Genomic DNA, 15,404 nt, shown 5'->3' with positions numbered 1-15,404 from the left:
AAGGGAGACGGACATGGAAAAATGGCACATAAGCCATTGCATCGAGGGCCGTGTCTGCAGTGCTCTCAAAAGTTTATTTTCTCCCGTTTTCCCCAATTTAACTAAGACCTTCACATTTTTTTCCGACTCTTAAAAAGGTCTTAAACACGACCAAGTAATAAAAGCACAGTGGAGCAGTCATTTGAACAGAATGTAAGTTTCATGTCACCTAGGAGATACATCCACAATAAATCTCACATTAAATTTAACACATATTGGATGAAGAGGTGAAAGACGCACGCTACTTTTATTTCCCGCCACAAAAAAAAAAATCACATAAAATTTTATTCCAGGGATTACCTTATAAAATTACATGGCCCGTGCACTGCACATGTAGCCTGTATGACTGCGTAAAAAATGACACAATTAATGGTTTCTACTGACGTTAATAGAAGCCAAAACATTAGCCTATAACAATGTGCCTAAACAGGAGCATACGGTCGATTCACTGTGGATTTGTTTGAGCTCAGATTTTCAAAATAACCACACTTTACTTTTCAAATACTCTGTGTAGGCCAACACCAGTACCCAAAAATAACCAAATACTACAACATAATACAATACAAATTTAGGTACAATTTTATCACACATTTCTGGAATATTTCATTGGAAATATTTTTCTGTTTTATAACCGCAAAACTTTCAAATAGTTGATTTTATTGTTGCCATTGTTGTAGGAAAGTAGCTATAATAATTCCTGATCTAAAGCTGACTTTGGACATAATTAAGGGAAGAATCATTGAATTTTACCGCAGATGTAGTAATTTGCTGCTTTTGATTAATGAAGTTTGCTTACTTTCGCCATAGCAAACTTAGTTTTCATTCTAATCACTTTTATTCCAGTCGAACACAAAGGGGCAGCGGGAGGCAAAGGAAACATGAACACGTGAATGTGCCACAGAGCAGAAACCAATCAACAGACGAATATAAAGAAAGAAACAATTTTTATTTTGTGGAACGGGGGACCTTCACGTTGCAATACAATATCCCTAACGAGGTCACTGTCCGCTGGTTCCCAACACAATAAGTGTTACTATAACCCTAGAAAATGCAGGACTGTGCATAAATGGTGATCATACCTTAGATCCGTATCCAAGGCCACTGCCGGAAGTTGTTCCCCATCCGCGAGACGAACGTCCCGAGCTCGTGCAGCAGCCAGGGGAAGGTCACGGTATCACAGCAGAGACACTCGCGGTGAAAACAGCAGAAGTTCAGATTGCAGGCCTCCGAGGGGAGCGCTTTCTGTAACATCCTGGATTACTGACACTGTAAAAATCTGAGAAGGAATGACTGCTCTGCAGTTACAAACATACTGAGCCCATGATTGGTTGAGCGCGAGTTTAACATTTTGAAAAATCTGCTCTCAACTACATGTGTACTAAACGGTCCATTCACACAAGAAGTGCAGATACTGATACTGGCCAGTGATTTGTTGGCCAAACAGTTAAAGCCTGTTTTCACGAGTAACGTAAAATACGACTGAATTACAAACGAGATTTACGCGGAGACCCCATTTCCCTGAGAATGAGCCACATTTGGTCACATGACATTGAACAGCCAATCAGCCAATCAAATAAAAATTGGGAAGGGCAGAAGACGCGGGGAAACTACATAAACATGTCGCATATGCCTCCGACGTGTTTTTTTTTTTTTTTTTTTTTTTGACTGTAAGGGGCGAGTGAGCGTATCGTATGTGTGGCCGATTTTGTGGCGTAATTTAATGTTTTAATAATTAATGCACAAATTAATATCACTGGTAGCCAACTGTTGTTGATGTAAAATCTAAGTTAAATTTAAGGATTGTGTTTTTATGTTATTATGAAAAGATACTCTTCCGTAGATCTGTGTGTACCACCGCCTCGTAACACGTAGAGAAAGTCAAAAAAAGTCTCTGCAAACTGCAAAGCACCCTCAGAATAGTTTTCTCTGAAGCCGTCGAATTTTTATTAGTTTATTTGTGTGTACCGTGTTGATTTCAGCAGGTGCAGTTCAAATACCGAATAATATCCTCGTTTCCATTTTGTGTTTAACTTATTTCGGGTTTCGGGTTCGTTCTTAAATAAGCATTTCTTATGAGATCTTTTTGTCTGAGTTACATGACAAAGGCTTGGAGAACAAATATTCTGTTTCAATGTTGTATTTTAATAAAACAAAAAGATTTAGCAATTATGCAAGAATGATTTTAAATTCATACGATGCAAAATGAACAAGATGTTATGATACCTTATTTTATTTAATTTCTTCGCAAGAAATTGATTGCACAATCCATAGTTTTATCTCTTTTAGTTTTAGGTATAGCTATACTATATTTCCATATTTATACTTACTGGTGTGAAATTTTTATAACAAATATTTTTGTCAAGAAGGCTATTACCTAAAGAACGTACTTTTCCTTTTTTCCTTTTATGTACCCAATTTAAGGGGCTTGAAATATTCTCAAACGAAATCTCAAAGTCTTTAAAAGAAAAAAGAACCAGAGCACTGGCACTGTGTGTGTGTGTGTGTGTGTGTGTGTGTGTGTGTCTGTGTGTGTGTGTGTTAATTTTAACCATCACACAAACAGACAGACGGCACATATAAAATATATTTTAATACTGGACATAAGACTCGAGCGTTCAGTATTTATTCAGCTATTATTCAGCTTTTAATGTTTGTGAGGCCTGGAAAGAAAACGTTTTAGCAGCATTTTACGAGATATAATCGGTTAGTTTTATTGCTGTTCTGAGAAAAACCATTAACATAAAACGACATTGGTTGAAACCATACCTATAAACTTCTTTACGGCAACGGCAAGAGCCGTTTTAAGAAGTGCAAATATTAGGAACAAGAGAACAATAAAATAACTTTTTGGGGTAATAATTTGGGAATTGGCTGGGATCTTAAATACATGTATTAATAATCATAAATATTCTTTAAGAAATAGTTATTTATAACTGTGTGTCACGCATATGTATATGGTGGTCATAACGGCACGATGAACTTTTATTTTATTCAATAATAAGACCCTCATTACAAACTGTAAAACTTCCACGTACAATTCCTTATAATAATACATGGTCGAAATTTACGCGGTGTGAACCAAGTCTTCGTGTAAAAACGTTAATATCGATTACTTTTTAAAAACTTAAATATCTTTACTAAACAACACGTTGTCAAATGCGGAATACAAGTTTGGTGTTTTCATATTTTGCTGTATTGAATCTTTTACATTTGTCGGCTGCTTGCGTTCGCCTTTCTTCATAATACATTTTAATAAACAATGAATGAGGCTTTCACTTGGATTATGCTGCCACCTATCGGTTGTCATGGACACAGTAATAGGCTGAAACAAACGAGTCGCCTGTTCCCTCGAATATTCACGACTATTTCTCCTTATCGCTGTTTATATCAAAGAAATCATTTAATTCCTTAAATGCCCCATTGCTAGACAGGATAATGTTAGCCATTAATCACCTAATGCAATGATTTGTTAAAGGCAGAAGATCAGAGAAATTACTCAAGCAAAAACAGCGAGGTTTAAAAGGAGTGTCTCGTCGCTTCATGAAAATCCTGCGTAACTTTCCCCAAGCAGACGGAACAAAGAAGGAAGAAGGGGCGACAAGTACGGAGACGATAATAAAACTGGGCATTTCCGTTTGCCTTTTGTGCATAAAAAGAGCAACAAATGGATGCCCCGTTCTGAAAGTAGTCTATTTGAGGCTGGACAGTCATAAACTAATAAAAGGAGAAATTCCAGACAGAATGGCAGACTGCACAGTTTATTGTGCCTTCGGAGAACCTACCTTTGAAGTTTGGTTTCTCCGCAGTACAGCGCAGGGCAACGCAGTATTAGGATAAGTGCGCTTGTCACCAAGTCATCATTAGTATATTTCTCAACTATGTGTAAATTGAGCAATGCCTGTTCAAGGAGCACAAAAAAAAGGAGCGCTATATCTTTATATTTCCTAAGCATACACCACGATCTTATCCCAAAATGTGTTCTTCTGAGCAAATGCTGAGTCGAGCAACTGGTTCTGGTTGTCATGTATCACTGATTCAAAGATGTTCATAATTAATGAATGTTCATCAGAAAACATACTCTGTCTCTAGACTTTCGGGATCCAGCTTTCATGCATTCGACGTCTTTCTGTTGCTTTATTCTCTGGCCCTCGAGCGCTTTGCACCCCATAAACGGTTACAGCAGTGATTGTCTTTTATTACTGCAGAGATAGGGCCGAGGTGCTCTGCCAAGGCACACAAAGAAGAACCGTTCGTCCACATCACCGCATGTTACTGGTGCAAGGGTTACAACCACAGCAACCAACATTACATTCTCTCATTCGCTGTGATTTTTGAGTGATATGCACCTAAATATAACAAGCAAAAAAAAAAAAAAAAAACAAATAAGAATTCTACTGACCAATCATTTTTTTTAGATTTAGATTTTATAGCCAAGATGTATGTTTTAACATAAAGTAACTAGTACATAGTCGCATAATCGAAACAAATGTTTTAATCCGGTAAACGTTATACAATGGCGCAGTGAAGAAATCCAGTGTGTTAAAATGACGCGTTTGTTATTTTTAATCTTTGAAAGGGTGTAAAAAATTTTAACGATAAATATGTGTATTTTACGCCTTAATTCAAGCATCATTTGAAGTTAAACAACAAAATAATAATAATAATAATAATAATAACACGCCACCCTCTGAACCACGTTATTGATGTAATAGAACTATTAAAAAATTTGTGATAAAATGTTGAAATCAGTGTAAAATGGATATACCAGATTGAGAAAATTTACATATCTGATTTGTGTATATAATATAGCATGGTTTTGTGGTTCTAGAGTGAATGCACATGAGCAAGCGTACAAACGTATTCGTTAACATATGGTAATATTTCATTCCGCTTTAATACATGCTACATTTATGTAAAGGTAGTAGAAGCACATGCACTTATTTTATTGTTAGAATTGCCAGCATTGTTTGCAATTTTGACACTTGTAGACATTAATTAACAATTAGAGGCATCTGGAAAGAATAATCTTTCCGACCTGAGATATGTACGACAGGCAAAAGCAATTCACACCTAGACTAATAACTTTACAGACATACCTGAAAACAGGAGAACATCTTTTACACAACACAACGCACTTTTGTATTGTTCACCAGCTGGTGAAATATAATGTATCACAAATCATTTGAAGGCTAAAAACTGGATAAATAATTAGTTACATCAGACATGTTATCCGTAACGAAAATACAACGAAAGAAGCTCATTTAAAATTTGCTTATGAAGCAAATATACTAGAGTAACAATTATTTCTAAATCATGATTTTATCCTAATCGTTTTTGATATCAGTCGTCTTTCCGTTGGCATTTATTGATTTTCTTCATCTTCATCCTGCGGTTCTGAAACCAGATTTTAACCTGCCTTTCGGTGAGGTTGAGCAATTTTGCTACTTCGAATCTGCGATCTCGGGTGAGGTACATGTTGAATAAGAACTCCTTTTCCAGCTCGAGGGTCTGGTGTTTGGAGTACGGGCAGCGCTTTTTCCTCGTGGACTTCGCGTGAAGCCAGTTGGAAGCAGGATTGTCTGAAAGAAGCGCACCGAGAAGAATGTGAAGCCCCAAATCACATCACCGCACCATTTACAAAATTTTGGGAAATTAGTCTAGGAGGAGAGACACGAGTCCTTCAATTATTTCTACTCTTTCGGTGGGCCTGTAGGGACAAAGGGCATCCATGCACACATCGGACATATTTTCTGGCCGATTTTCTTAACCCTTATGCTTATTGCCAGGTCCAGGTTTTCTTAGTCTTACTGAGACCAGAGCGATTCTATCCTACCACAAATTTCACATGATCCATCATCATCATCATCGGACATAACATAACATTCAATTGAATTTAAAATATAAATATAATTATAAATTGGAGTCGGGAGAAAAATCTGTCCTTCAGCATCTTAAATATATGGAAGATTGTTCAATTAAGCAAGCACGCATTTAAAACCGATAAGTTAATAACAGCATTGATTGAATAGGAAAGTCTATGCATAGTATACTTACTTGGGTCCATTTCTGTCTTCTCCCCTGCGGTACCGCTGTCGTTTAATTCGGAGGAAATGGCATCGCTGGGGGGTTTATCGTTTTCCGCTTGCGGTGATCCTGTTGAGAAATCGGACAGAACTAGGGTACTGGACTCGAATTTAGTACAGTCACCTCTGTCGGCCTGAGGCTCGTGCTTGATGTGGTAATGCCCGTTGGACGGTAATCCAGCAGAAAAAGACAACGATCCAGCCGTAGGTTCCAACAACCATGATCTCATGTACAATCCTTCAGTGTCCAGGCCAGGACCCTGTGGAAGTGTGTACGGGTGGTACACTGCAGACACGTTGCCCGGGTGCTGCTCGGGCACCGGGGCCCAGGAAAGGCCGAATGCGGATGTTTTCGCAGGGAATTGGCACGGATCGAGGTCGTTGTGGTCAGTCAGTGTGGGCTGCCTCGCGTGCTGCAGCCCTGATCCCGATGGGTATCTGGCTACTAAAAGATCCTCTGACTCCAGAACACTGTGACTGTCTCCATAATAGCTCAGCGTCCCCGATGTTGACATGGCAAAAAACACTGTTAGACGTGCATAAATAAAATACGGACACATTCACTGTTCTGTCAACACTTCATAATAGGGGACCCACTTGGCCTCTCTCGGACCTGCGGTCAGCTAGGAAAACGACATCTGGCATTTGATTGGACAGCAAGAACACGTGATCACAAGACAACAATGGAAGTGCCCCCCCCCCCCCCGACTGCTGGATAGGTCTTTGCGATCCTGATAGATAGATAGATAGATAGATAGATAGATAGATAGATAGATATTCCTTTCATTATCTCGGAAAAATCTTGTCTAATAACCGCCTTCTATGATCTGAATAATTAAAAGGCGTAAAATGTTGACTGTGGAGTTTAAGTATTTTTTTTATCGCTTATGTTTTCTGTAATTTAAAGTCATGCATTATCATACCAAGGACGCTGACCTGACCGAAAATCACGTGTACTTAACGAAACTATATCAATTCTAGTAATTCGTAGTCCTTGAAGCATCTAATGGAATGGCGTAAAATGTCCCCAGATCTCAATAACCATTTCCGGAGCAAACCAACAGTGTTATTGCTATTTTTATACCATTCTGAAATTCCTTGCAGCTTTAAAATTTATATATTTTTCTAAACTCAGAACTAATATAAAAAAATAAATGCAATAAACAAATGACCAATTACTGTACATTGTATTGTTCCATCTTATGTAGATTATGTGTTGTGTAGTTATGTGGGTATGTCTTTACGATTCATTCTTAGTTCTGTAATGGAATTGTGTGTCTTATAATTTTTATTCTTAAATCTGAAAAATTTTAACCCAGCTAAGGACAAATAAAAACTTACCGCAGATATTTTCGTAGCTGGGAAATTACGGAAACAATACAAATAATAAAAAGTCTAAAACCTTAATTTACAATTCACTCTGTAAATACTTCAACTGCAGATATTTCAGTCTAATAACACGGTGTCCGTCAAACATTATCGGAGTATATATTTAAACGAAAAATTTACATCCGTTAAAACTGTGCGTACAATCAGCATCAGAACATGTATTCGTTTACTGATAAACATAAATAAGCTCAATCAATGACCGATTATTTTATAAAGCACCTTTATTAAACTTATGCCTAATTTTATTACTACTCGTTAATAGGTTTATTTGTTACTGGATGTTCTTAAACGCTTCAGAAGTGTTCGAAAATGTAAAAATGCTGCAGTATAAGGAAGAATTGTACGAAAAGTTGTATAAAGAGTCTAGCACGGGTGAGCCAAAGAAAACTCAGTTTCCTACATACCGAAGTGAATCTATGAAATTGAAACCTCCTGCTCTGGGAACCTTGAGGAAATGACACTGATCCTTCGCAAACTGCACTGCAGGCCCTGCTGCTCAGCTGAGCCCGGACATTACAACAGCCCCTTTTTAACGCTGGTGCTGTTTACTTCTATTCCTGTGGATAACAGCATGTCTGATCTAAATTTCGCCAATAAAAGAGTTTCCTTTGTGTTGTACTGCAGCGGCACTGTGGTGTCCAGTCCTCCGCCTTACATGTGCGCCACGGAGGTCGCTGTTACGCACTGAGCTCCGCTGGGACTAAGGCATTGCTAACCTCTACAGCTCACCTAAGACCAAAACAAGACATTTAATCCGCACACTTTCTCTTGCTTGAGCACCGTGTACCACCCATAAACAACTCGATGTAGACCCGGATTGAATGTACGGGATTTAAAATAAATCAAAGTTTGTCGAGTATATATATAATGAATTAGTGTAACGGGAACGGGGAGACGTGCCCAGCTCAATGTTCAGCAAGCCTAACATCCCTCCAAAATTTGTGCATTACTCCACCGGGGACTCCTGCTAATACTTTTGGTCTCACAATACACGAGAACTTGCTATGCCCATGATACAACCAATATTTTAAGAAGACGTAAGACAATACGTTGGAAGTAAATCATTTTAACTAAAATGATGAGATTATTGCTTTTTGCATTGTTGTACAGCCAATTCGGTGGAGAACAGCAGTTGGTTATGCACAGCATTTGATTTTATTGGGCAAGTCTTTGGTGGATGAGGAAAGTAAAGCAGTTCCGTGTTTTGCGGTAAACAGCGGAGCCGAAAACACCAAAGTACCTAAATCACTGGACAGCACACACTCAGCAAAAATAGTTTTATCCTTATCCTGAATTCCAGTGAAACACTGCAGAAAAAAAAAAAAAAATCATTGTCTGAAAAGTTGATTCCTGCACCGATTTATGAAAAAGCAGTATACGAAAACAGCTGAACTGATTTATGCTTAGTAATTTAATATCTAACGAAACTACATACATAGTAAGTTCATATCAGTACATACAAGTTCATGACGCAGTCAGTTTTGCTGTCAGCGTTTTTCACATTTTTTTTGTTTGTTTGTTTTGGAGAAGTCACTATCGCTAACCGCAGATTCGGTTTTCTTTGATGTACAAACTGGCAGTAAAATCTGTGCTAGGCTTGCACATAACTATGTAAACCATTCAAAACTTACATAATTGAATACATTCAAAAAGCAAATAATTGAGTGCCTAAATATAGTGGCACTGGTGACTCTTTTAAATAAAATACGAGTTAACTATGCAGTTCTCACTTGTCTGAAAACTACGTAAAATGAGTCAAATCAAAATCTTCAAAGGCGCATAAATATAATTTCTTAAAAGGTTAAAGTTTATTTGATGAACAAATGTACATGGCTACATATCTGTAAAATATTAAAGCATTGTTTTAATGTCTTTATTAAAGCACTATAAAATTCATTAACGTTTATTGAAACGTTTTTTATTAGAATTATTTACACCACACCACAATAAAACATTATATTACATACTGGATTTATATTTCTTTTTATACTGCAACCTAAAATAAAAAATGGCCTGAACGTGTAAAACTCTCTTTAAAACAAATAATGTAATGTATCTCTTATACAAAATGGATTGCAGAAAATACTGTCAGACAGGATGGGATGTTCAGGAATATCAACACAATGTACTACAAAAAGAGGTATATGGAATATAATTTATCCAGCAGAAACAATTATTGTTCATTTCAAAACTGAGATACTGTTTACCTAAGCAGTGTAACAATATGTTTATTTGGTTTCTCAAATGGTTTAGACAAGCTCAACAACAGCTGTAATGTACATCATGCACAGTTCTCCTTGCAAAGCTCTCAGAGGCCAACTATTAGTAAATTTACACTGTGGTATAAACCAGAGTCATGTTTTACACTAACTTAAGTGTGTCTTACACTTTCCCAACACACAAATACTACTATATTTGTACTCCTAGAAGATGCAATATTCGACCACATTTCATAAATAATATATTCCACCTTGAAATACACGTGACAAACCTTTTTTTTTCTGCGAACATCGTGAACATGCAGCTACCCGGAGTCACCAATCAAAGGTCTTCTTGCAGAGTCACACAAGCAGTCAGGCAGGTCTGCTAAGGTAGATGCACTCCAGACACTGCAGCTTGGTCATGAGTAATGAAGCTCCCGAATCCTGTTCTCCCGGCTCATTTTCTTCAGCTTCATCCTCCGGTTCTGAAACCAAATTTTGACTTGTCTGTCGCTCAGGTGGACGCTGCGGCTGATCTCGAGACGGCGCTCGCGCGTCAGGTACATGTTGAAGAGAAACTCCTTCTCGAGCTCCAGAGTCTGGTGTTTGGTGTAGGGACAGCGCTTCTTCCGGCCACTCTTCGCTGTCAGCCAGGTCGCCGCACACTCACCTTTCGAGCCTCCTAAAGAAACAAGACAACAGTTACACAACAACTTCAGGACTGTTGTCCTTCAGGATAATTATCTCACATATTTGCATAAAGAATTCAGCCCCTGTGCTTGAACTTGATAATATTATACGACACACTGAGGTAAAGCTCACTACAATCATAGTAACTGATTTGTTTTATTGTGCATTTTGCTTTTACGCTATGTATCCTTTTTTGCACATGTACACAGGCAAGTCTAGAAATTATCTTACTAAGTCTGTATTACTACAAATTCCCACCCTGCAAGAGGCACAATCTATAGCAACACTATGAGAAAGAGTATTTACTTCAAGAAGGTGTTATAAAGTATTTTTATATATTTTCAGATGCTGACTATAAATGAAATATAAAAGTGTAGTTTGCAATCGCAGGAATTGGCCAAATCCTTCACCTCACCTTGTAGAACTTGCATGCATCTTTTCCATATGTGCTGTTTATTAAGCATGCATTTTGGCTATTTATAATGCAAAATAAAGACGTGTAACAGTTTTTAAAAGTCTGTTTCTGTTTGTACGTGCATATGATTCGAGCCATTTTTAAAATTTTCTCTAATTCAGCTGACAGTAGGAGAGTAAATTACCCTATTGCCAGTTTCTACTGTATAGTGCCACTGTTGTATAAGGACACATACAATCTCACTGCATGAGTACAGAAAGATACAAAACAGACACACAGGTGTGTGTTAGCTATTATTATATTCCCCTTTCAGTCATGTTTATTATACATTGCGTCGCATAGCGATAAATCTGAATGTATACATAATTGCTACAGCTCTGAATAATTTATGAAATGAAATCATTTATCCAGACTAACCAGCTGAAAGCACATGCTTAACACAAATAGCAAAACAAGAGCATTTTATTTTAATAGATGTTATACATCATGATTTGTACGCATGATTATTTGCTCTAAGCAAATAAAATCGTAATAATAAATACGACAAAAAGGAAAGTGCTTTTTAAATCATCACCAAGTAAGCAATCACTAACTGACTAGCATCAAAAGTCTTCCTAATTATCAAGTGAAAAATATTAGGGGAAAATTTTCGGCGCAACCACACACGGACAGAGTGAGAAAGCTGCACAATGAAGATTCGCTGAGAATAAGCGCGACTAGGTAGGAAAGCTGAGAGAACAACTCGAACGCGGAACAGGCCCATAACTTACCATACCTGCCTCAACCTGCCCGGGCCGAGAAGGACGGATGCGGCCACACCTTCACCTCATGGCCGCGCAGTACTCACCATGTGCGCCTGTCAGTGCGTCCGCTCCCTCGCTGACACTGGCGCTGCGGCTTTCGGCGGGATCGGGCGAAGGCGGCTCCTCGCTCGAAGAAACGCGCGTTTCCTCCTCTCTAGTCTGCCTGGCGGGCGCGCAGCTGAAAGGCGCGTCCCCGTCCCTCCGGGCGCGCTCTGTCGTCGACGTGGACGAAGGTGGGCTGTCGAAGCGCGCGGGGGTCTGGAGCGTGAAGTGCGACGGGCTCGACTGAACGACGTCGCGATAAACTTTGGACGTCGCGTAAGTCTGAGACAGGCGGAAGTACCCGGGTACGGGGACCGGGCTGCTCTCGCCACCTGTGCACGAGCCCGGCGGCGCCCTGGGGTAGCACACGACGTCCTCGGCGTTCGAGGCTTTTGCGGTCTTACCCGACTCGTACACGGAGTATGAGCTCTCCTCTTTGATACTCGCGGGGAAGGAGCACACGGTGCCCTGCTGCTGCTGCTGCTGCTGCTGCTGCTGCTGGCCCACCACCGACTGCTGCTCCATGCGGCACGACCTGCCGCTGCTGCCGCTGCTGGACGTCTCCAGCCACACTTGCATTCCCGACATATAAGGGCTGCTGGTCGGGACCATATTTTGACAAGTCGCGTCGTTTCTTTTACTCAGTCCTGGGAAAAATCCACAGTTTGGCAGTCCGTAGGGCAACTCCGACGCCGCAGGGAAGTACACGCCGCTTCCCGGGTAATAATCCCCGCCGCCTTCCGAGCGCGCGCTAATTAAGGAATTCACTAAGAAGGAGTTCCCTGCTGGGCTGTCGGAGCATGACATTGTTGTGGTGTAATTTGTCGGAAGGAGTAGATACCCGCTCCTGGCTGACATTTCTTGAGCAAAACATGCTGAATAAGACTACGGGTAGCTTCACTTCGCTGAGCCTTTTGACAGCCAATCAAAAGCCGAGGAGACCGAACCGACCCCGCCCCCTGAAAGGAACGTAACCAAGGGGTCAGACCCATATGAGCGTTCCAAAAAAAAAAAAAAAAAAAAAAAAAAAAATCAAAGTTTATTTCCCCTCATTTGTGTTTCAAGTAGTAATATGTGGTGAAGGAAGAACATAAGTATGCATCTCATTTCGTTTTAGAGAATGTCAGTGCATGAAAATGGCTGATAAGGTAAAGGCACTCAAAGACATCATGTCCATGTCCAACATCATTGCTGGCTGAAAGCAGCCAAATTCAGCAATCAAATGGTGTAGTGTATGTATGCAATTAAACTGAATCACAAAATGTCTTGTACATACCGTACATTTTATTTATTTTGTATGTCCATATCACTATTTTCAATCCCCACTGATGAATTTATGGCTTAATAAATGAAAAACAATGCAATTCCAAACAATTGTTTTAATCCATACAGGCTATTCTGATGTATATCTTTTAAAGAAAGTGTCTTAAATGCTTACAGTTGTGTACTTGTGGTGTCAACAAGTTTGGAGACATTGTATGAATATTTAGTAAAAAGTTTCTCGTTTATTCGGTCTAGAAACAAAGAATGCACATTTGAAAAAATTATTAAGCACTAAGCACAATTTCTAAATCCATTGGCAACTGACCTGAACAATTTCTGTAAAAAGTGTGATTTGGCTAACGAATTTCCACCCATACTGCAATAACATTCAGCCAATAGATAAATTCGGAAACGACAGAGGGAAAATGATTATAGCGCATTATAAAATTATGTGATATAGCCTATGATTACACGGAATATTCTACATGTCGTTTTTGTGTGTATATCCCACTCTTAATTACCATGATGATGAAATATGGCTTCAACTGAAATTGGAGCATCAATGTCCTTTATTATGCCCGTTTTTTCATTTTTTAAATTTTTTTCTTTCAAATCAATCGGCGACCTTCCAGGAAGTTGTTGATAAGAATATAGATTCTCTTTAAGCAGTTGAACATCTCTAGTCACCTCTCGTCTTCATATATTACCTGTAAGTTTCGGCTTGTAGGTGTCTGAAGACGTTCAAATTCATTTGCAAGACAGAATGTGCGATCAAAGTCGCGCTGTACTAATATACAGTATAGCTTATCAAAACACTAGAAAAAAAATGCATTATAACGCAACTGATTCGGTACTAATTTTCTCTAGAAAAAAACAAAAATATAGAATTCACTAATGTTATGTAATAGAATACAAAATCAAACTTCACATTACAACATTTAGAACACGAAGGTGGTTGACTAATAAAAATATACTTTAAATGATGTATGAGAGCTTTAATCTTTTCTTTACAAGAACATTGTCTAATTTTGGTAGAGAATTGTCCTTGTCAGTGTTTTATTTGTATAATCTAAATTACTTTTTATTTACATTTACATTGCTTTTATGCTTATTAATTTATCTGTACAGTACAGCAGAGACATGGATAAAAGGTTGAAGAGATCAAGGGTTCCCTTGTATATTAAATAATGGAACATCTTTACAGTTCAAATAAACTGTTATTCGGCTCACCGGGTAGGCTGCTACTACAAATGAATAAAGTTACCATCATCAAGGCAGTCACACTATTCAGTGGCACTATATAAATATCATGGATGTTATTTTTACAGCTGTGCCATTGTGGCCCGTTGCGCTGTGGGCCTACAGTATTACCAGCCCAGTACTGTGTATTATTTCGCTATAACGGCCTGTGAATGTTGGTGTCTTTACTTCAATAATGCGGCGTTTTATTACATCTAGCGGAAGCTTTTATTTCTCATGAGAGTTCAAGCCGCTGGGTTTGGTTAGTCTGTTTCCATTCCGTTTCTGTTCTTTCTGCGCTGTCTCTGTCACCTTCTGGGGCTGTAAAAATGTATGATTTTATAATTGTTCTCTTATAAAATCACTTTTGTTGGAGGGCAGTTATAAGCCCTTCCACAAAACAGAGAACCGTAACTATAAAGCGGAACGGTTTGTAAGGGCAAACGACTGTGAGATCACCACATTTCATATTAGAGTATTTAAAAGAAAAGAGGGAGCACAGACGCGAAGCGAAAATATTTTTGCATGATTTCACACGCTTAAATGTAGCCTATATCTGGGACAATTAAATTAAAAATAAAAAATTTAATTAAATATTCAGCATGAGGCTTCCAGATATGAAAAAATCTTCAGAAATAGTTCATCTTTCTGATGAAAATTGGTTTCTTTTAAGTCCTTATGACCTTAACTTCTTGTTTCCTGGGTTTGGAGTTTAAATTTGGATTACGCCATCTACCTATAATTCCGTTTTGCTTATGATTACGCTTCTAAGGCTTCCACGAAAACAAGGTAATTTATATTACGATTGCCACATTTTTAAATGTCTTGGGCATTCCCGAAAGCGAATAATGCTAAAAAATCTCGAGTGTCGGAAATGCTTCTACAGTGGAAAAAATAGGCGGTAATAAGTTTATGTAATGTCAGTTAAATGCAGGGAAAATTACATAATTTGTTTACCTGTCATGCATTGGAGAGGTAGGAAGGAGCCTTAGGACTGCTTGGATAAAAAAGCAGTCCAAGATCCACGGCAATGACATTGATCTAAAGTGCGCCCCCCAGTGGAAACAGTCCGCATGTCGGGGACACCGTCTCCCAAACAGCTTTCGCAAAATGAGACTGCGGAGAGCAGCTGGCAACGGCTTTCAGCGCGTCCACTCGTTGTGCTCCACTCCTTAGTAACAGCTAATAACCTTGGTCTCAGACGGTTTATTGCTGCACTCCAGTTCTGCAAATTCTCCCG

At 38.8% G+C, this 15,404-nt stretch overlaps 2 protein-coding genes across 2 annotated transcripts; both read right to left on the bottom strand.

Annotated features, from left to right (window-relative positions):
- Positions 1-5,265: 5,265 nt before the first annotated feature.
- On the bottom strand, positions 5,266-6,724 carry hoxa9b (homeobox A9b). The gene is made up of 2 exons (XM_018740752.1): positions 6,094-6,724; positions 5,266-5,618 (listed from the first exon to the last, which is right to left on the bottom strand). The coding sequence occupies exons 1-2, from the start codon at positions 6,680-6,682 to the stop codon at positions 5,380-5,382; spliced, it is 828 nt and encodes a 275-aa protein (XP_018596268.1). The 5' UTR covers positions 6,683-6,724; the 3' UTR covers positions 5,266-5,379.
- A 2,804-nt stretch (positions 6,725-9,528) lies between these two features.
- hoxa10b (homeobox A10b) lies at positions 9,529-12,620 on the bottom strand. The gene is made up of 2 exons (XM_029260001.1): positions 11,665-12,620; positions 9,529-10,394 (listed from the first exon to the last, which is right to left on the bottom strand). The coding sequence occupies exons 1-2, from the start codon at positions 12,518-12,520 to the stop codon at positions 10,132-10,134; spliced, it is 1,119 nt and encodes a 372-aa protein (XP_029115834.1). The 5' UTR covers positions 12,521-12,620; the 3' UTR covers positions 9,529-10,131.
- Positions 12,621-15,404: the final 2,784 nt, after the last annotated feature.

Source organism: Scleropages formosus, chromosome 18 (genome assembly GCF_900964775.1).
Source record: "Scleropages formosus chromosome 18, fSclFor1.1, whole genome shotgun sequence".
NCBI classification, from domain to species: Eukaryota; Metazoa; Chordata; class Actinopteri; order Osteoglossiformes; family Osteoglossidae; genus Scleropages; species Scleropages formosus.
Note: the sequence above shows the minus strand (reverse complement) of the source record. Positions and strands in the feature narration are given on the sequence as shown.